At 26.9% G+C, this 23,892-nt stretch overlaps 1 protein-coding gene across 1 annotated transcript; it reads left to right on the forward strand.

The window, feature by feature from the left end:
• The first annotated feature begins 15,812 nt into the window (after positions 1-15,812).
• On the forward strand, positions 15,813-19,046 carry LOC126906626 (uncharacterized). The gene is made up of 2 exons (XM_050687307.1): positions 15,813-17,204; positions 17,622-19,046. Exons 1-2 carry the CDS (start codon positions 15,839-15,841, stop codon positions 17,855-17,857), a joined length of 1,602 nt encoding a protein of 533 aa, XP_050543264.1. The 5' UTR covers positions 15,813-15,838; the 3' UTR covers positions 17,858-19,046.
• Positions 19,047-23,892: the final 4,846 nt, after the last annotated feature.

The following is a 23,892-nucleotide window of genomic DNA, read 5'->3' on the forward strand; positions in this document are numbered from 1 at the left end:
AAAAATAAGTCCTTATTACTATTACTATTGAAATATATAGTATTGTTATATTATTATTATTATATTATTATTTTGGGGCCCCAGCCACATTACAGCATTGTCTGTTTATTTATTATATTTTATAATTATATTCGGCAAGTCCGATTTATTATATTGTGGCATATATTTATTTATATTCGGCAAGTCCGATTTATTTATTATATTGTGGCATACTTATATACTTATATGTATACTATTATTTATATTCGGCAAGTCCGATTTATTATTTTGTGGCATATTTTTACTTAAATTCGGCAAAGTCCGACTTAGTTCATTAGAACATTATTATATATTATTTTATTCGGTATAACCGATTTTGTGGCATATTTATATTACTGTTATTTTCGGTAAATCCGATAATTTGATTTTGGCATATATTTTATTATTATTCTCGGCAAGTCCGTTAATTAATTTAATTTGTGGCATATATATATTTTATAATTATTTTCGGCCAGTCCGATAAATTACGTTATGGCATATTTGAATTATTTTATTTGAAAATTATGGCTTACTTATAATGTTAATTTTAATTAACTATTTTCTTTGATACTTATGGCTTATTATTATTATTCCGTTCGACTAGATCGACATATTTTTATAATGGCATAATTTTATTCTAATTAACAAACAATGTTATAATATAACTTTTATTATTTCGATCGGCTTAGCCCGACTTCCCTTTATTTATTATATTTCATGAAATTACTTTTATTCGATACTATAAGGTGATATAAAATGCACGATACACGAGGTTTAAGAAAATGTACTTCTAAATAAACTATTTGAAAAATAAATAGTGTCGAATTTTAAAAAATTGAATTTGAAAGAATATTTGTGGCAAATAAAACCCTTGGTTATTATTATTAAATTAAAAAAAATTATTTTATTGTGGTACTTACCAAACATGATTTCCAATATAACATTCCAGGCATCTTCAGTCCAAATAGGTCAAACATAAAATGAACAACACTATACAGTCAACGGTCGCCACATCCCCACATTCCCACATCCCTATAATCTTAGTTATAATCTTACGTGACAAATTTGAATAACGGACTCTATTCATATGTTTACAACAATAAATCCTTTTGTTAACATATTATGACCTTATTGAATAGCCATTACTTATAATTACAATTGGTACTAATAGAGCGAGCCAGCTAATATTTTTAAATAAATTATTTCTTTATAAAATTAATTCGACATGCACATTTAATATATACAAGTTAACTAAGTTGTTACAGCACAAAAATCGTGGTCTTTTAAACAGCCGTTATTACGGCTACCCTTATTATAGGATAATTTATATAATATAATCGTCCCGCAACTAAGGCGCAAGTCAGCCTAAATCAAAATACCCTATTGTGTGTATTTCTTTTTTTTTTTTATATATAATAAATGGACACTGAATTTTATGAGATGGTCACTGTGTATGTTTCGCATATATTTTACTGTATACATTAGTACTATTATCGAGCATGCTTAACTTAATTTAAGACACCTATTGTAAATGTATGCAAGTTTTTGACAACGTTTTGGCTACATACATTAGGTTAACTTAGTTAATTTTTTTTTATTGTCATAAATAACATAAATTATTATTATTTTTTAATTCATGAACATTTATCATTTATTGTGCATGCATTGCTTATAATTGTATTCGGTACCCCAACATCCCCTTTTAATTATTGAATTTTTTTAATAATAAGCGTTAGTGTTCTGAACAGTCCTCGAGAACACGGAGAATACTCTTTGGGGCCCCGAGACTATTCAAGAAGTCGACGACAGGGCCGGGCTTTTCATAGGAACCGCTTGGTAGCCGACTATTGAGAGCCCACACGAAGGAAGCTCCTCCAATGCTCAAAAGCTTGTGAATTAAGGAGTGTGGACATCAAAAACCCAGAGGTTCTTATTACGACACTAATGTCCCTCCAAATTTTTTTTTATTTTAAAAAATTTTTTCTTTTCCTACATAGCACCATTTTGCCAAAGTTATTTTGTTATAAGGTCTAGGGTCAGACCTTAAGTGTAGGGGGAGCAGCTGATACGATCACATTTGCATGTGCCCATATCTCTGTCTCCCATAACATCGTTGTACCGTTTAATATATATATATATATATATAATTAACACAGTGACATACAGCAATACTAACAGGAGGGCGGACTGCACACATAAACACTTTTTGCAATTCACGGCCAATGTGCCATAATAAGATATCCCTATCGACAGTTGACATTTTACCATCTTCGCGATCACTACTTTTGCCTGATAATTAACTTAACTTCGCTACCCCGTATATTATAGTGTGTGTGTGTGTCGCCGTCAGCTCCCTGTTGGATTATAACATCTCTAGGTGTCCAGCAGGTTGTATTATCCATTTAATATTTCAATTGCTTAATAAATATTTATTTATATCGTTGTTAACCTAAAGTGTTATATATATATATTGTAGTGCGACCCTTGGTAGTTCCTCTAAGGGAATATAAATTAAATAGGAAACTTCAGTACCTAAGGTAGATATAGCCTAGCCAGCTATCCCCCGTTGGTCCCTTAGAATACTGTCGACGGGCATTTAGGCTCAACCCCTAAATAGCGACGTAACAGAACTAACAAGTAACAATAAGATTTTTCATGATGAATTAAATGGAAATATCAAAAAACTATGTTTGAGAGAACAGCGAATAAATACGCACGAATATCAAATATATTTGAACTCCTACATCAATGAACACTGCTTCACCAATACAACTGAAATTAAGGTTAGAAATATAACGACCACTAATCGTACACATACTAAATAGTACATAAAAATGAATATGTTTATTTTTGTATATATTAATATTTATATAAATTTTAAATTGTTGTTTAATAACAGAAACGAATAAATACTTCTACTGTTAACGAATTGTAATCAAAACCACCAATTTTTAATTTGTAAAATAAATTAAATACCATTTCAATATTTTTAACTTAATAATGCTATAACTTTTTTAAAAATGAACATATCAATATAACTTTTTTTTATATATAGATATTTGATGTCTTTACTTATCATTTGATATATTTTTTTTGTAATTTTGACCCTTTATCTACCCACAGGGGGGATTTAAAATGACAACTTTTTCACAAAAAATTAACTTTTTGAACTTAACTTTTGAAAATGTTTTGGAAGGTCTGACACTTTTATATATATCTTAAATTAAAGCTAATGTAATATACTTTAATTTGAAAAAAAAAAATTTGACCTCTGGATTTGTCTTCACGGCGAAAATGGCTATCAAATGCTATTTTTTTGTGAAAATTCTCGATTTTATAATTTACATTTTTTACTTTAAAGTGCTATAACTTTTTAAAAATGTATGGATCAATACAATTTTTTCATGAGAAGTAGTATTTATATACTTCTTTCATTGGACATACTTTTTTTTTAAATCATACTATTTCCTTATATACAGGGGGGCTTCAAATATAAAAAATGCATATAGAAAGTAGAACTTTTTCAACTTAACTTTTGAAAGTGTTCCGGAAGGTCTGACACTTTTATATATATCTTAAATTAAAGCTTATGTAATATACTTTAATTTGAAAAAAAAAAATTTGACCTCTGGACTTGTCTTCATGGTGAAAATGACTACCGTATGCAAAAATATGCTATTTTTGTGAAAAAATTCTTGATATTATATTTTACATTTTTTAACATTATGTTGCTATAACTTTTTAAAAAATGCATGAATCAACTTTATTCTTTAATGATAAATACTTTATATATACTTCTTTCATTCGACATACTTTTTTTTAAAATCGGACCATTTCCCTTTATACAGGGGGGGTGCAAACCTTTTAAAATGCGTATAGAAAGTAGAACTTTTTCAACTTAACTTTTGAAAATGTTCCGGAAAGACTGACACTTTTATATATATCTTAAATTAAAGCTTATGTAATATACTTTAATTTGAAAAAAAAAAATTTGACCTCTGGACTTGTCTTCACTGCGAAAATGGCTATCGAATGCTATTTTCGTGTGAAAATTCTCGATTTTATTTTTTATATTATATTTAACTTTATAATACTATAACTTATTGAAAAGTGTATGTATCCACACAATTTTTTTATGAGAAATAATATTTTTTAATAAACCCTTTTTCATTCGACATACTTTATCTTAATCGAGATATTAATAAGGAACCAGCAGATCAAGTAGCTTTTGGAATAAAACACCAATTTTTTTAAAATTAAACAAAATCTAAAGATTTGCATCGAAGCGTTTATTTTTGATAGTGATTTTAATCATTGTCAGATATCATTTATACTTGATCCAACTACACCACGGCACCACGTTGCTGCGACGCCCCGTGCTGGGTTTTTTTTTATTAAAACCTTAGGTATTTTTTTTTTTTATTTTATATAAATGTTACAAAAATCTGAAAAAATGTAAAAACATTCTTTATGTGTACTTATTCATTCGATACGCTTTTTTTTAAATAATCGGGCTATTTTTTTTATACAGAGGGCTTAAAAACTTTAAAAATATGTGTAAAAAAACGGTAGCACAGTAGGTCGTGGTATAGTGTGAGCGTGGCATAGTTAGGACAAGTATAGTAGATATCTGACCATGATTAAAATCACTATCATAAGAAAGGCTTCGATGCAAATCTGTAGATACCGTTTAGTTTAGAGAAATTTGTATCTAATATTTTCAACAATATAACAAAAGTTAACAAATCGTATCTAATTGAAGCCATTACTCAAATATTATTAACATTATTCAAATATTGAAATATTTTCCATCGTTCCCCATAAATGGGAAAAAACCCTCCCAAATTATTAATTTAACATCGGTATTACATAGCGAGATTTCAATAGTATAAATTAAAAAAAAAACCATAACACATTGGGGTCGAGGCACAGTGTGGACGCGGCATAGTTGGGACATGTATAAATTGGAGTGGTTCTTAGTTATAGATTAAGAAAAATTTCTTTTGGAAATTCTTTGGTCACACCACCCAAATTTGTTTATATCAGACAAGTTTAACCTGTGCCTACTGAAAAATGGTTGAAAATTGGACAATAGGGGTAGTTTTCTAGTGTTTTGTACTTAATTCAGAAATGAGTGATCATAGAAAAAAATTATAGAATATAAATTGTTGACAATGTTATGGACTATAAGTTTAGTCCTCATACATTTTTGTTTTCGAGCAATATTTAAAATTATACTATATTTTATCGATTTATCGAAATTGGAATATTTACGAATACTACATTATATTTGACAAACATTTAGAGATACAAATACACCTTTTATACAAAAATCGTTTATTATTTAATTATTAACAAATTCAACACAAAAATCTTGTTGTGGGCTTAGCACCCCTCCTCCCACCAAGAAAAATTTAAAATACACTGTTGAAAAAAAAATTTATTGACATTAAGTAAATAAATATTTGATCATATTAATAATAACTTTTTTTTTAATCTTAAAATCATACATAGTGACCCTACTAAATTTCATTATTATTAATACATATTTTTATTGTTAATTAATTATGAAAAAAAGATCTGGAATTTTTGTGTATTGATTTAATATTATAAACTTTTCAATTTGTTGATACGGTGTATTTCATTATTTACTGAAACCAATGACAGATCTTTATCTTTCTTCTTTCTTTATCTCTTATAGTTATTTTTAGAAATAACTGAAAGCTTACAAAATAATGGAACAGTTTGTGAATAGCTAACAGTTTTTTTAAGCACAATTATTCATTGTGTCTAAAATATTCTGATTTGTTTGATTTTTAAAATCCACTACGAATTTCTCTCATATACGCTTCATTATGCCTTTGTAATCGTTTGTAATGGTTTTTACAATTGAATAGACTAAATTTTCAGATAACAAAAAAAACTTATTTATCACCATATCCTTTGCTTTTTCATTGATTTCTTTACTCTGCATTGATAGCAAGTTACAAGTTTCGTATTTTTCTTATATCACTTCCAGAAGACATAGTTTCATTTCTTATCTTTCAAAATAGGTTTTCGTTAGTTAACGATACACGCACCGTTTTCCGTTCTTCGACACCTTTATTCGATATGGATAAATAACTTTTCCAGAACACATTTTGATTTGACAATATTATTAAACATCGTACTCAGATATATTTTTGATCTACAAGAATCGTCCCTAAACGAAATAAGTTCATCAATGATGTTTAAAAAGTTTATAAATTTATTATCCGACATCCAAAAGTATATACTTGGTGTTATGATTATTATAATTGGAACGTATCGATCAATTACCCATGTACAACCTATATGCAAAAATTTTCGCTCTATGAAACTGAAATTGAAGACCGATGTAGTCAGTACAGCAAACTCAGGTTGAGGTTGATTCCGAATAGTCATTCTTGTATCTTTTCCTCACGTAGTCATTTTCATCATGTTCATCTTGAATAGCATACTGATTACGCACAAATAAGAAAACAGTTATAATATGATTAATTTTCCACAAACGAATGTGTTATAAACCAACTTTGAATAATAGGAGAGGGGGAATGCTCACATCTTTGATGTGAGAGGTGCTGACTTCAAGGTAAATTATCATAAATAAAATATCAAAGGAATTATGGTTTTTACACTAGAATGAAAACGTATATATAACAACTATTGATGGATAGAGAAAATAATATTTCAGAGAATACATAAATAAATTGATTTGGGTGATATCAAGTGAGATACTGATTGATACGCTAATTTAAATGTTGATGGAGGTGTTATATTAAATTAATTGTTATCAAATTGTTTCACTGATAACCAACACACACCTTTCGATTTCTTATTTTGATAAGAACGGGAGGCTTATAATGAGATTAGTGAGACGCTTTTTAAGTGGTAAGGGCGGCGCAAAATAAGTCGCATATGAGCATTATAATATAATATCTTTGATGATGAAAATATGATTACCTAAGCGTCTGGTAGTTGATGATAAAATTCTTAGAAATTATAGCTGTACATTTGATGGTATAGTAAAGAATAAAATGCGTAGGCGTGAAACACCACCAGTGGTGACATATTTTCTCATAAAATACATACGATAATCATTGTTACTGAACGGTGGTACCTTAGATGTTGGAACTATGCTTACCTAAGCGTCTGGTAACCGATTATAGCNTTTTACCTAAGCATCTGGTAACCGATTATAGCAATGTTCTCATAAAAATATTTATCATAATTTCTATTTAACGTCTAATTCATACGATAATGATCATTACTATATGGCAACATATTTAATATTGAAAAATATGCTTACCTAAGCGTCTGGTAGTCGATGTTAAAATTCTTAGAAATTATTTGTACATTCAATGTGAGAAATATGCTTACCAAAGCGTCTGGTAGTCGAAGATAAAATTCTTAGAAAACGTTGGGTTTCATCCTCTCCCTCGCCCCTCACCATTCGGTTAGTTTACGTAAGGTTTCATCTTCTCCCTCCCCCCACCGTTAGGTTAGTTTACGTAAGGTTTCATCGTTCTCCCCCACCATTGCATTAGGTTAGTTTACGTTAGATTTAATCTCCCCCGTACACTTCCTCCACCGCATGGAAGGTGAGTGGGATAGGCGGGGGGAACCAGCTCTCTCCAAATTACCCTACTATAGTCGAATTTTTTTTTTGCATAATAAAGTACATTACATTAGCATTAATTTAAGTTATATATATAAAAGTGTCAGACTTTCCGGAACATTTTCAAATGTCAAGTTGAAAAAATTAATTTTTTGTGATAAAGTTGTCATTTTAAATCCTGTGGGCAGGTAAAGGGTCAGATTTATAAAAAAAATATACCAAATGATAGGTAAGGACATTATGTGTCTATAAAAAAAAAGTTATATTGATTTGTTAATTTTTGAAAAAATTATGGCAGTTTTAAGTAAAAAAAATTGAAAATATTATGAAAATTAGCGAAGTTAAGAAGGTATTAATTTTACTATGATATGTTTTTTTTTGTGTCTGTTACCACTTTTCTCAGATCTCACCGAACCGATTTCTTTCAACGATACATCAAAAGATCACAAATCGTATCTAGTCGATGACATTACCCTCGAAAATTGAAAAATTTCCCTCGTTCCCCGTAAATGGAGGAAACCTCCAAAAAAATTAAAAATTTAATTTCTTAGGATATTCTTTAATATTAATTACGAAAATAATAATTTACAGATGTATGAAGAACACTATTCGTTCAACTTAATGCTCATATTACATGTTTTATAATTTCTACTTTTATTAGTTTTTGTGGTTTAAATAAAGATAATAAAAAATTGATTATTCATTTTATTATTTCTCCAAATGTACATTAGTGAGTGGATTAATTGATGGAATATTAATCGATAAAATTCAAAGGTACTTAATGTTTTAATTTTAAACATTTGAAATTGGTAAAATTTGATAATAAATTTTTTAATAATAAAATAATTTTTCAATAATTTTTTGACGTGAGTTTTTTTCAAATTAAACTTAATTAATTTAATAGGTTTAACTATATAAATTTCCATTTTTCGTTATCAATTGATCTTCAAATCCAATCATAAAGAAAAATTAAAATCAGATGAAAAATTTAATTTAGAAATCACTATCATTTTGCTTTAGTCGACATATTTGTAATTCATGTACCTTTAAAATCGTATTTAATTAATATTAATAATATTAAATAACCGTATTTAATTTTAGATCGTATTTGTAATACTGAATCACATTCTGAAATATACAATGTTGATACGAATGATAAAAATAATATTGAAATAGGATATTATGAAGATACGAAAGTTGTGAAAGATGATACTACAAAATTTAATCTAAAATGTTTAAAAGATGAAGATAATAGAAATGATTTCCATATAAATGGCACTCTTAATAATGAATCAAATTATAAACCCCTTTATATGATCGATTATTGGTCATACAATGAATAAAATGAGATGTTTGAAATTGTATTTATAATAAAAACTGAACATTGTCAATACTTATATTTGCAAAGTTTTTATTTATATTTCCATTTTGGCAATACAAGGTGAATCTTTTAATAGGATAATCACTTTGTTTGTTTTAAAACCGTAATTGTATTAAGAAAATTATTGTTATTCTTTATTAGTTTCATATATTCTCATTTATTTATATTATTATTTACTAATTGTTTTTTTAATTCTTCAATTATACCTTATTGAATATAATACATTCAAATTTTTAAATTGTAAGTTGTACCAAAATAAATTATACTCAAATAGCAGCTTTCTTTTTAATGACACTCAAGGTTAACTTTAAAAATGCAAAAATTGGGTTAAACTCAGCGGAACTTAAATTTTATGCATCTCTTACTAAATATGATGTAATAATTTCAGAATAGTTAAAAAAAAATTTAATTTATATAATTTAACAGCTAACTTTTTTAAAACTTATATGTCCTAAAAAATGACTGTTACTAATATTTAATTCTTAAAATTATTATCATCCTTGTGATGGGAAATATCGAATAGCTATCAAAATATTTAATATTTGTCCACTATTAAAATTAATGGATAGTTATTAAACAGTAAAAATATTCCATAGTTACTCAAACTATTTGAGTAGCTATAAGAGTATTTGATGATTATTTTAATATTTGAAATTTAATACTAAAAATAAACTATTTGGTTACATACTAAATATTTTAATAGATATTTGACATTATTCATTACTATTGAACAATCAAAAGTAAACATATTTAAAGTTTTAGTGTTGGAATCTAGGAAAAAAACTAACTTTTGTCAAAAATATTTTATTTACTCGTATAAATTATACATGTTATAGAACACTGTTTTGGATATATTCTCATCGAAATTTATTTTTCTTTTACTTATTTTAACCTTATAGGTTTTTAAATTATTACTAAATGTTTTTATTTTTAGAAATTCTAATGTTGCATCATCCATGCTGTTGATGGATAGTATAAAGAAACACCTTTTATAATATTTTTAGATTATAAATTTTTGATATATCTTTGTTTTTGTAACTCACAAAAGTTTCATGATAAATGTTTCATTCCAAAATTTTATATCTACATTTTTTTTAATAAATTCCAACGACGGAATTAATAATATCTTTTATTTACATACTTCGAAATTGTGTAGACTAATGATTATTGTATTCATAATAATAATTTTTGATTAAATTATATCCTACATGTTTGAAAATTATATTAAAATTTACATATGAAATATTTAGGTAAAATAGTTTTTAATATAAGTGTTGTTACATCTATTGTAGTTATTTAATTGACAAGCCGTAAAATTTTAAATAAAGACTGTTTAATAAAACAAAATAGGAAATATAAAAAAAAACTCTAGTATTTTCTATAAAAATTTCATAAAGATTCGGCTATTTTTGAAAAGTTTTTATTATTTTAAATAACTCTAAAACTATTTGAAAAAAAATGACGTTGCCAATTAGAAAAATATTTATATTAATACATTAAATATAAATCAAAAATCAAATTTTATTCATCAAAGCGCTTATAATACTTTCATTTTAATTATATAAGTAATTTATTATACAGTTGTAATACGTAAAATCTAAATAAACTATCGTATACATTGTTAAAAACTATTAAAATATTATTATATCATTACTTCAATTACTTCAAAATGAAATAATGCTATAAAAGTATACAAAAAACAGTATAGAGGTGAATTTTTCTGTCTTTTTTTTGTTGATAACAATTGTTTCGTTTATATTTACTTAAAATAAAGTGGTCGGCTTAGCCAAGTGAGTAGAAATTTATATTTCAGTCTCAAATTCGATCCTCGTAGTGCCAACGAGATATTTCTTGTGATTTTCTCATTAGTAGTGTTTGGTCTCTGATGCAAGTCGGCCATAATACTCGTCACGTCTATCATTTGTCTAGTCAAGAATCATCTCTAACTTCCTAACATGTGAAAGAGGGCTATCACCTTCTGTAGCATGTTAAGTTTGGGAAATAGGAGAATATATAACTGATCATTTTTTTTTATTTACTCAAAATGCACAAAAATAATATTGATGTAATACTTCTAAAGATCTACTTGTCGTTCAAGTTTCATAGTTGTAAGTTATATCAAAATAAGTAATACTCGAAATATTAGCTTTTTAGCTTCGATGCGTAGGTGAAAAGATATTAACTTAACTATGTGTTTTTTTTTTTATACGTCTGCTGTCACTTTTTCTCAGCTCTCACTGGACCAATTTCTTTCAACGATATGTCCCGACTATCTATCTTCTATGTGCAAATGGCTTTCATAGTTAAACAAAAAATGTAAATTTCGTGTAAAAAAACACCTTCTATTGTAATATTTTTTTGGTACTTAATACTGCCATACGTTTTTGAAAATTAACGAACCAAAATAATTTTTTTATATAAACACTATCTATGGTTACAATACTATACAATTTTATACTATTAAGCAACAATACAAACAAAGCCTATAATAAAATTAAAAAACTGCAATAAAAACCCAGGACATCCAGGAACATAGTTAAAGATAAACATGACAAAATTCTGTTGGAAAATGAAAAGTTAGTAGAGAGTAAATTTATATAAAAGAATTATATGAGAGAAAATAGAAGATCAAAAATAAAGAGGGATATATAGAAAATAAAATAGATATAAATAAAGATAGAAAGGGACCCGAAATATTTATTAATGAATTCGAGAAGTCTCTATGAGAACTGAGTGATAAAAAAGCAACAGGAATTGACGATATCCTGGCTAAACTACTGAAAAATATAGGAGAAAAGACAAAATATAAATTGTTTGAAATCTAATAAGATAGCTTAAATAGTGGAAGTCTACCATTGGATTTTGTCAAAAGTAGAACTGTAACAGTTCCGAAGAAAAGCAATGCAACGGAATGTGGAAACTATAGAACTATAGCGCTTCTTTCTCACGCTTCAAAAATACTTTTAAATATTATCAAGAACATATTCTATCAACTAAAGATATAACAAATTATATCGGAAGATCAGTTTGGGATTAGGAAAAGACGAGGAACAAGAGAAACGATATTAGCATTGAGACAGATCCTTGAAAGAAAAATTGTACTGAATAGAAATACTATAGCAACATTCATTGATCTAGAGAATGCTTTCAATAATGTAGATTGAAAAATATTATTAAAGATATTAAGAGAAAAATAATTTGATTGGAAAGATAAACGAAAGATCATCTTCAACGTATATAAATCAAACAACAGAAATAAATGTAAATGGATCAGTAAAAGAAACAAGAATAAGGAAAAGAGCGGACAAGGATGCCTCTTGTCACTCTATCTATTCAATCTTTTCATTGAAATGAGCATAGATATAATGAAAACCAAGATCAATAAAGTGAAAATAAATGGTCAACATATACATTGTATTCTCTTTGCGAATGACATTGTTACCTCAGAAGAGTCTGTAAATAATATGTTAAAAATTCTATCAAGTTCACTTGATAAATTTAAAATCAAAATAAATTCCATGAAAACCAAAACTATGCTTATAAGTAAAATGCACTCAGATATAAATTTTAATATACAAATAAACAATATACGATTACAACAAGTCCGTGAATTCTGCTACGTTGGAAGTATCATAGCTTAACAAATAACAAATCAACATCAGACATCAAAAGAAAAATAACATTGGCAAAGCAAACATTCTAAAAAAGAATCAGCTTCATACTGATAAACATCTGAGCATTGGCATACGTAAAAGATCCGTTAAAACATTTGTCAGGAGTGTGCTTTTATATGGCAGTGAAACATGGACAATTGACAAAAAAGACACAAGCAAACTAGAAGCATTAGAGTTATAGAAATGGAGAAAAATGACAAAGACAAAATGGATAAACATAAAAAGAAATTAGCTAGTGCTAGAAGAAGTGCAAGAAAAAAAATAGCTAATGAAAATGATTGAATCAAGAAAAATAAAATTAATCGTATACATAATCCGACACAATGACTTTATAATCAACATCTTCGAAGGAAAAATAACTGGGAAGAAACCCAAAAGGACACCCAAGGAAACAATATTTTATAACGCTTTTTTTCGCAATAATACTAGTGCTTTTTATCAGTTTTTCTATAAGTTTTGATATTATAACTAATTATTAAAAAGTGAGTATTTACATATAAAAAAATAACTAAAAACATAATGATAAAGTGGAATTAGTTTTAGTTTTTGAGGAAAATTTCTTCAACTGGATACGAATTGTAATAATTTGATGTATCGTTGAAAACAAAGTAACACACACAATAAAGTTAAAAAATTAATAAATTATAAAGAAAAATTATTTAATTATGTAGTTGAAACTTATTATCGAACCTGATTCGACAAAAAAAACTTTAAAAATATTAGAAATGAATAATTTTAATTGTCTGATTGGAGAGAGCTCATTAAACAAATTTTTATTTGATTAAGGGGATATTTTTCAATATTTTTGGGTAATAACTTTAACTAGATAATAGTTGTGATCATTTGAATCTAACTTAAATTGAATATAAATTTAAACTTATTTTGAATATATTGTTTCCTAAGTTAAGAGAAACGAGTTTGAATTTTAAAACTAGCTTAAATTGTCCTTTTTATCCAAATATGTATTATGTACTGTTTTCGAGTCGCTTACACTTTAGTCTTTCACGCTCGGAGTACGAGGTTTGAAAACTCCTGACAAATTACATTTTTTTTAGTTCTTTTTGAGGAGGAAAAAAATTCAAAATTCGCTTGATTTTTATTTTATTTAGATTGAATAACTTCAATAAATCAAAGAACCCCATCACTGTAATCAACCCTCGTGTGAAGGAATTTCTTACTCATGTTAGAATTATTTTACTATGTTTTTTTTTTGTGTTTGTCATTCATTTTTCTTAGCTCTCATTTGACCTGTTTTTGCAACAATACATCAAATTATTACAATTCGTATCTAGTTGAAGTTATTACCCTCAAAAATTCAAAAACATTTCTACTTTATCAATTAAAAAGTAACTTAGTCCACATTCTCCATATTGTAATATTATGTTATCACTTATAATATTAGAATGTTATATGATGTTATCTTTTGTACATGTTTATCACATATTATGAACTTACAAGATCACCAAAACAGTGTTTCCTTCTTTAAAACACAAAATAACGAGCTAACTAGAAAGTTAAATCTGATATTGTACAGATTTAAAGTAACGCCTATATGTAGGTTCTCAATTAAGTCCACCCAATCGTATTTAACAATTAATTAAGATCTACAGCTTCCAAGATCGCTACATTACCCACACTCTGACTATAAAAACCCAATATATCCTATTAAAATCAATTCATTCGGAAATTTCAAAACACATAAAATCTGCGATTTGTCTTTTTTATTTTTTTTTGAAATTCAACTATTTTTTCAAATTAAAAGGAACTTTTATTGGTGAATGATTTGTTTTAAATTTATTTGTTCATTAAATAATGATGTTTCATTTTATCTTACCATGGAAATAAATGTCAATTAATATTTTAAACCTCAAACATTTTAAAATTATTTTATTTTTATAATAAACCCAACTCAACTTGAATTATTTATTTAATGGTAAATATTTATTGTGAGCTAAAGGTCACAATTACTTCAGATTTAAATTAACTTAATAATAATTTTATTGGACTAAGTGTATTGCAACTCTATACTTACTGGGTAGCTAGACATTAAGCTTGATGTCTTTGTTCTAACGAACATCGCGCCGGCAGACAGCGCAAAGAAACTTACGAATATATTTTTAGTATTTAATTTTTGTCTTGGTAATTATTGGCTCTAGATTAATTTTGGGCTAATTTACAACGTGGTCGTGTGAATTATAGAGACGGTGTTATGATAGAAATAAAATTCATAAGGATATTATGAAGATTTGGAAGTTGATATAGAATTTAACTTAAAATTTCTAAAAGATGAAGATGATAAAATGATTTCCATACAAATGGCTCCTTTAATAATCATTCTATTTATAAATCTCTTTATATAATTGATTATTGCCATACAATGTGTAATATGAGATTGTTATAAGGCTTTTATATCTAATATTATAAATTGCTATTATATATTTACAAAGCTTTAATTTTTTCTATTTTAGTAAAAGGACGATTCTTTTAACGCTAACCAATAGTATTTTCTTAAAATAATATTGATGTTAACTTTAAAATTAATACCTTTTCAGATTCTTGTAAAAGCGAAATTTTTTTATTAATTTGAATATATGTAATTCATTAGCGGTATTAATAAATCTCAAAAGAATTTAGTGCTTAGGTCTTTGAGTATGTAATCATAATCATGAGACAATAGTTTGACAACTTTTTCAAGGTTTTGTTTTAAACCTTCTCAGTTAACATTGAATTTTTTTAAGATGTCCACGTCGTAAAGAAATAATTGTTAACTGTTTAATATTTAATAGATTATATTTATCTATATAGTCTTAAGTGTAATTATTCATAAAAAAATTTAGTATTTGAGAGATTTAAAAATACCGTTTTTAGTATTATAAATTAATTTATTTAACCTATTACTATATAAATTTATTAATTATGTCAACAATGTAAGTAAATATGTTGAATAAAGAACACGTGCATTTAAATGAAAATTAATTTTTTTCCTCCCAATTATAATTTAATAATTTATCAAATATGGTAAGGCAAAATTCATAAAAACGATACTCATAATTATATTAATTCAGTGTATCATTTTTTTCAAATTAAAAACATTAGCAAAACATCTATACATATAATATAAATTTAAAAATGAAATATTTTTTACTTTTCGTATTAATGGTGACCTTAAAAGTAAGCTTATGTCATTATGTGCAATATATAAAGTGCTTTCATTCTCGTTATTTTCTAAACTTTTTTAACCATAATGAAAGATTTTTGTTAAAATTCGAAAAAAATAAAGAATATTTAACAATAGAAAATCTAATGAACTATGGCAAGGCACTTCAAACACACAATAAAGTAATTGTTATGATTTTGGATGACTTAATGAACAATTTAAAAAATTTTTCTTTTCCTTTAATTACGGTAAATATGTACTTAAATAACGTTTCTGGTCATTTAAATATGATTGCTCAAAATGATGATGATGAAAAAAATAATGCTAATAATTTATTAGAAGGCTATAAGATGATACATTTCGCAGTTAAAGAACAACTAACAGATTACATATATAAATATTGTAAAAACATTCCATTGAATGAAAAAACTGTTAGTTTTAATTATCCAATTGGTAAAAACGAATATACTACTACTAATCTAATGACTATAAATAATGAATTCAAGGATAAAATATACACCAAATTTGAGTTAACATTAAAAAGGAATTTATACGAAAGTATTCTTCCAGAAAATATTTTGTTGTATGATATAATGACCCAACAGATTCTCACCAACAAAAGTAATATTATAAAAATAGATAATAATCAACACATAACATTAAATTTACTTCGATTCACTCCACTTAACGTTAAATGCTCTAACGGTACTCGTTTAACTATACAAGATGTATTTGAGTATATAAAATATGATTTTAATTACAGTGATGTTTTAATATATATGAAATTGGTAATTGGGGCTACGTTTCGACCAATAGCTATTCTTATTCGCAACTTTTTAACCCTAATTCAGGTCGCATCTTCAGATAATTCAGATTGTGTAAAATATTGGTTAAAACCAAATTTTATTGGCATAGGACGAAAAATAGAACAATATGTATTAACATTCATTTCTCACGGCGTGTTAATTTTTAAAAAGGCATTTATGATAAATGACGTCTTACATGGATATAATAAAGCCTTAAACAGTTATATTGATCAAAAAAAGTTATCCGAAATTGATATTAAATATAATAATGAATTAATTGAATTACTTTCGAAATTCTTCATCAAAAATAGATTATACTTTACAAGTGATATAGCTCTAACCAATAAAAATTTAACTGAAAGTAATGCTGATAAGATTAAAAATGAATTTGAAAAAATCATTAAAAAAGTTGATATCTATATAAACGATTTGAATAAATGGAAAAAATCTTTGAAGTTTATTGTTAGAAATTTTAAGATTCGAACTTTTAATGTTTCAATTTATAAGGATTTTATTAATTTTAAAGTTTTAGGTAAGTGAAAATGCAGTTTTATTTCAATACTTTTTATTATTTGTATACAATATATTCTGCTATGTATATAACAAAAATTCTAGGATTCGTTGCATCGTCGTCGGTCTTATAATATAGAGATAAATAAAGTAATTCAACAATATGACAACTAACAAAAAAATAAGATACCATAATGGGAATGTGGCATAGTTGGATCAGTATAGATATTATCTGATAGTAATTGAAATCACTATCATAAGAAAAGCATTAATGCAATTCTGTTGATAGCGCAAATAAAAGTATAAAAAATCAATTTAAACAATATAAGGAAATCTAATTATAAAGAAAAAAATTATTTCGAATTCGCTATCATTTGATTGACTAAAGCAAATATTTGTAATTTATGCACTTTTAAAATCGTCATTTTATTTCTTTTAGATCGTATTTGTAATACTGCATCACATTCTGAAATATACAATGTTAGTACGAATGATAAAAATAATATTGAAATAGGATATTATGAAGATGTAAATAATGTAGAAGATGATGTTACAAATTTTAACTTAAAGGATCTAAAAGATGAATATGACGATATCGATACAATTGACTCCTTTGAACATCAAACGAATTATAAACCTCTTTATATGATCGATTATTGGCCATACAATGAGTAAAATGAAATTGTTATTATAATAAATACTGGACATTATCAATACTTATTTACAAAGCTTTTATTTAATTTTCCATTTTAGCAATACAAGGTGAATATTTTAATACGATAATCACTTTGTTTGTTTTAAAACCGTAATTATAATTCATTATTATTTTCATATATTCTCATTTATACCTAATTAAATGTTTTTAGCTTCGATGCTCAGCTGAGAAGGTACTAATTTTATTTTAATTTTAAGCTTCGATATGAAACTGAGAAGGTATTGGTTTTACTATGATGTGTTTTTTTTTGTGTCTGTTACCACTTTTTCTCAGCTCTCACCGAACCGATTTCTTTCAACGATACGTAAAAAGATCACAAATCGTATCTAGTCGAAGAAATTAACCTCAAAAATTGAAAAAAATTCCCTCGTTCTACGTAAATTGGGGAAATCTCCAAAAAAATTAATTAGTTGAGCCAATTAAAGCTATGGATAAAACATTCGAAAAAGAGTTGGAAATTAAAATAAATGTGAAGAAAATAAAAGTAATGGTATGTGACAGGAAAAATAATACAAGAATACAGATAAAAATATGAAACCAAACAATAGAACAAATAGATGAATTTACATACCTGGGAAGCGCAATCAGCAAGGATGGAAGAAAGAGAAATGAAATTATAAAAAGTATCTATCAAGCTAAAATAGCCTTTAACAAAAAGAAAAATTATATTTACATCAAGAAGCATGAGTCTAAAAATAAGAAAAACCTTATTAAAGACGTATGTGTGGAGCATTAGCCTGTACGGGTGTGAAACCTGGACAATAACAACGGAAGAAAAAAGAAGACTTGAGGCGTTTGAAATGTGGTACTATAGAAGGATGCTAAGGATAGATTGGATGGAAAGAGTAACCAATGTCGAAGTACTAGAAAGAATATCAGATAGAAAGTTACTATGGAATAACATAGTCAGAAGACGCAACGATTGGATATATAATTGGTCATATAATGAGACACGAAAGATTGTTGAAATTTATAGTAGAAGGAAAGAATCGTAGGGGTAGACCAAGATTGGAATTCATTTAACAAATAATAAAGGACCAAGGATGTGACTCATATGTGGAAATGAAAAGAATGGCGGATAAGAGAGAAGACTGGAAGATAGCTGCAAACCAATCTACGGATTGAAACCATAGAGAGAGAGCCACTATTTCTCAGCTCTCACCGAACCGATTTCTTTCAACAATACGTCAAAAGATCACAAATCGTATCTAGTCGAATACATTATCCTCAAAAATTGAAAAAAATCCCTCGTTCCCCGTAAATGAGGGAAACCTCCAAAAAAATGACAAATTTAAAAATCACTAATTTTCGAAATTTTTAAAATTTTTTTTACTTAAAATTGCCATTACTTTTTTAAAAATAACCGAACTAATATAATTGTTTTTTATATAGATGCATGATATCATTACCTTTCATTTGGTATATCTTTTTTATATCTGACTCTTTACCTGCCAACAGATGGGAATTTAAAATGACAACTTTTTTACAAAAAATTAATTTTTTGAACTTGACTTTTGAACATGTTCCGGGAAGTCTGACACTTTTATGTATATCTTAAATTAAAGCTAATGTAATATAATTCATCATGAAAAAAAAAAATTTCGAACTTTATTTTATTCTCGCGGTGAAAATGGCTATTTTCGATTTTGTATTTTACATTTTTAACTTTATTATGTGATAACTTATTAAAAAGTGTAGGTATCAACATAATTTTTTATGAGAAATAATATTTTTTAATAATCCCTTTTTCATTCGACATACTTTATCTTAATCAGGATATTAATAAGGAACTAGCAGATCATGTAGCTTTTGGAATAACCCACCAATTTTTTAAAATTATACACTGTCTAAAGATTTGCATCGAAGCTTTTTTTTTTTTATAGTGATTTTAATCACTGTCAGATATCATTATACTTAATCCAACTATGCTACGTCACCACTGTACCGTGACCCCACTGTACTGGGTTTTTCTAAATCAAAAAGAATTAAGAAAAAAATCAGTGCCACAGTGTTATCGTCTCAGAAATCGTATCTTGCATTAATAAAAATGAAAATTTAGTTAGTTCAAATTTTAAAGTTATTTTTCTCGACTTCAAAGAAACAAAATAATTTAAATATGTCTAACTTTTTGTACTATGTCAATTAGCTTGATATAATATTTATGAAAATCAGTGTAATTCCCTTATAATAAAATAAAATACAAAACCAAGAATTTTAACACAAAAATAGCATATTTTTGAATACGGTAGCTATTTTCATCATGAAATTAAAATAAAGTCCGAAATTTAATTTTTTAATATTAAAGTATACTACATAAGCTTTAATTTAAGATATATTTAAAAGTGTCAGTATTTCAGTATTTATAATTAAGTTGAAAAAGTTCTACTTTTTTTATGAATTTTAAAGATTTGAACCCCCCTTGTATTAAGGGAACTGGTCCGATTTAAAAAAAAATATGTGAAATTAAAGACGTATATAAATAATATTTCATATAAAAAAATTGTATTGATCCATAAATTTTTCAAAAAGTTATAACAATTTAAAGTTAAAAATGTAAAATATAATATCGAAAATTTTAATATAAAAACAGTGGTGTGTTCAAAAAGTAAGGTGACTTTTAAATTTCGCGGGCTACGTCCGTTCGATCTTAGATTTTTTTTATGACATGTTGGTACACTCGTCCCTAACATCTGTACACAGTTTCAAGTATATAGCATATTTAGTTTGTTTTTGATAGATACAAAGATTAGACGTATTTTGGTGTGCTCGGTGATTTTCTGCTATCAAAAATAATGGATCAAAGAATTTGCATCAAATTTTGTGTGAAATATGGAAATAAGTGCTCTAAAAAACTTGAAATGTTTACAGTGGCATACGGTGAGTCCGCTCTGAGTAAAAAAAACGTTTATGAGTGGTACAAGCTCTTCCAAGATGGCCGAGTAGATGCCAATGACGAACCTCGCTCTGGACGCCCCAGCACGTCAACAACAGATGAAAACGTTGAAGCAGTGAAGAAAATTGTTTTGGAAAATCGTCGAATCATTATCAGAGAAGTTGCTCAGGATGTTGGCATATCAGAAGAATCGTCGCATGAGCATCGCTCGGGAGCTGTTGAATGACGTCAATGATGATCCTGATTTGCTCAAAAGGGTCATAACAGGTGAATCATGGGTATATGGTTATGACATCTAAACCAAAGTTCAATCGTCTCAATGGTAGAGCCCAGGAGAGCCAAGACCGAAAAAAGCACGTCAAGGTTTTACTCACTGCTTTTTTCGATCGTCGTGGCGTAGTGCATCAGGAGTTCTTACCACAAGGTCGTACGGTCAATAAGGAGTATTATCTTGAAGTTATGTGTCATTAGCGAGAAGCAATACGAAAAAAACGTCCGGAATTATGGAAAAACAATTCATGGCTTTTGCATCATGATAATGCACCTGCTCACTCATCGTTGCTCGTGAGAGATTTATTGGCCAAAAACAACACCACAATTATCAGCCATCATATTCACCGGATTTAGCCCCATGCGACTTTTTCCTGTTCCCAAAACTGAAAAATCCTATGAAAGGACGAAGATTTGCAACGATTGAGGAGATAAAAACTGCATCGCTGAAAGAGCTCAAGGCTATACCAGAAAGTACTTATCAGAAGTTTTTCGAAGATTGAAAAAAGCGTTGGTACAAGTGTCATATCTGTCATATCTGAGGGGGATTACTTTGAAGGGGACAACATAAACATTGATGAATAAATAAATAGTTTTTCATAAAAATATCAAGTCACCTTACTTTTTGAACACACCACGTACGGTATCTATTTTTACCGTGAAGACAAAATAAAATCCGAAAAATTTTTTTCCATAATAAAGTGTATTACATTAGCTTTAATTTAAGATATATATAAAAGTGTCAGACCTTCCGGAACACTTTCAAAAGTTATTTTTTTGTGAAAAAGTTGTCATTTTGAATCCACCCTGTGGGCTGGTAAAGGGTTAAATTTATAAAAAAATATATCAAATAATAGGTAAAGACATTAAGCATCTATAAAAAAAAATTATATTGATATGTTCATTTTTGAAAAAGTTACAGTAGTTTTTAGTAAAAAAAATTGAAAAAATTTCGAAAATAAGCGATTTTTAAATTTGTAATTTTTTTGGAGGTTTCCCCCATTTACGAGGAATGAGGGAATTTTTTTCAATTTTTGAGGATAATACCTTCGACTAGATACACGATTTGTGATCTTTAGACGTATTGATGAAAGAAATCGGTTGGGTGAGAGCTGAGAAAAAGTGGTAAAAGACATAAAAAAAAAACACATCATAGTAAAATTAATACTTTTACAGCTTCGCATCGAAGCTAAAATTAAGGTATAAAATTCAAAGATTTAAAGATATTATTTTTACTCTAATTTTCCTTATAAATTTAAATATTTTGTGCACTAATTACAATATTAATTGGAATCACAAAAATCATTGATCCAATTATCAATTTTTATAATAATGGGATGGAATAAATCTAAAGCTAGCATTAAAATTCCATATAGAATTCACCTAAATATTATAGTCAACAGAATGTTTGTTATTCTGTGTAATTATTATATTAAGTTCAAAGCATATTTTTAATACTTATCGTGTTTTATAATCTTTTTCCAAATTGAGAAATAACTATTTTTCATTCCCCCCTTTTTTTTTATAATAAAAAATTATTGGGCTGATATATCCTTAGGATAAGTATTTATTAAGTTATACAGAGTGATTGGCCAATTATGTCTTACATAATATCTTTAAAAATACAAATGTTATAAACAATTTTTTTTTTATCAGTATGGATCTTTGATGAGGTATATCAAAAGAAAATTTATATTTCTACCACCATCCCTTATGCTTAAAACTTGTAATAAATTCATATTTTTAAATGGCAACCCTATTTTTTTTACACCATTAGATTTAGTTTAATAAATTAAATATTTTGTAAAAACATTATTTTATTTTATATATTATTTAGTGCTCCACGGTTCTCTAAAATTTAGGGTTTATTAAGAAAAAATTATGACAAACTCGAACGATATAGATCGTAAATCGATAAGTTTTATAAATAAACATACGAAGCTTACCTTAGTTATTCTGACTACATGCGTTGACACAGAAAAACGATAGGTCTTATTGCTACATAAAATAATAATGCGACCGTGTTGGAAAAACTACTGAATTTTTTTATCAAATATCGTAAATTTTAATGTAGTGTATTTTGTTTAAAATTCATAATTTCTTATTTTTATTTTTATGTCAAACAAAAATATACAAAAATAATATGGGGTTGCAATTTGAAAATCTGAAGTTGATACAAGTTCTAAGTATAAGGGATGATATTATAGAATTAATTTTTCTTGTGAAACAGCTCATAAAAGATCGATAATGATTAAAAAAAAACCCAGCACAGTGGGGTCGCGGCATAGTGGGGATGTTGCATAGTTGGGTCCAGTATAGATTTAATCTGACAGTGATTAAAATCACTATCATAAGAAACGCTTCGATGCAAATCAGTAGATAGTGTTTAATTCTAAGAAATTGGTGGATAATTACAAAAGCTACATTATCTGCTAGTTTCTTATTAATACCCTGATTAAGATAAAGTATGTCGAATGAAAAAGGGATTATTAAAAAATATTATTTCTCATAAAAAAATTGTGTTGATTCGTACACTTTTCAATGAGTTATAGCATTATAAAGTTAAAAATGTAACCAACCCAACCCAACATCAACTCCTATTTCCTTAATTATATCCAGATTAGTAATTATTTTAATTATATATTATATAATTTTTATAATTAATTATTTTCAAATTATTATTGATTTTTAATATGTTAAAAGTAATCATTTTGAACCTACTTCTTTTTGTTCTTTAAAGTGAAAGTTTTAATAAAAAAAAAATGAATTTATTACCATAACTTTTAACTCAACTTGCAAGTTTGAAATAAATATTATTAAATAGAAAAAAAT

The sequence above is a fragment of the Daktulosphaira vitifoliae genome, unplaced genomic scaffold, assembly GCF_025091365.1.
Source record: "Daktulosphaira vitifoliae isolate Bord-2020 unplaced genomic scaffold, ASM2509136v1 Scaffold_5, whole genome shotgun sequence".
Taxonomy (NCBI): domain Eukaryota; kingdom Metazoa; phylum Arthropoda; class Insecta; order Hemiptera; family Phylloxeridae; genus Daktulosphaira; species Daktulosphaira vitifoliae.

Excerpts from the sequence above, each read along its gene's own strand:
- LOC126906626 (XM_050687307.1), top strand. The coding sequence starts at position 15,839 with ATGAAATATTTTTTACTTTTCGTATTAATGGTGACCTTAAAAGTAAGC. Across the intron at positions 17,205-17,621 it reads TATTAATTTTAAAGTTTTAG|ATCGTATTTGTAATACTGCA; the intron begins GTAAGTGAAAAT and ends TATTTCTTTTAG.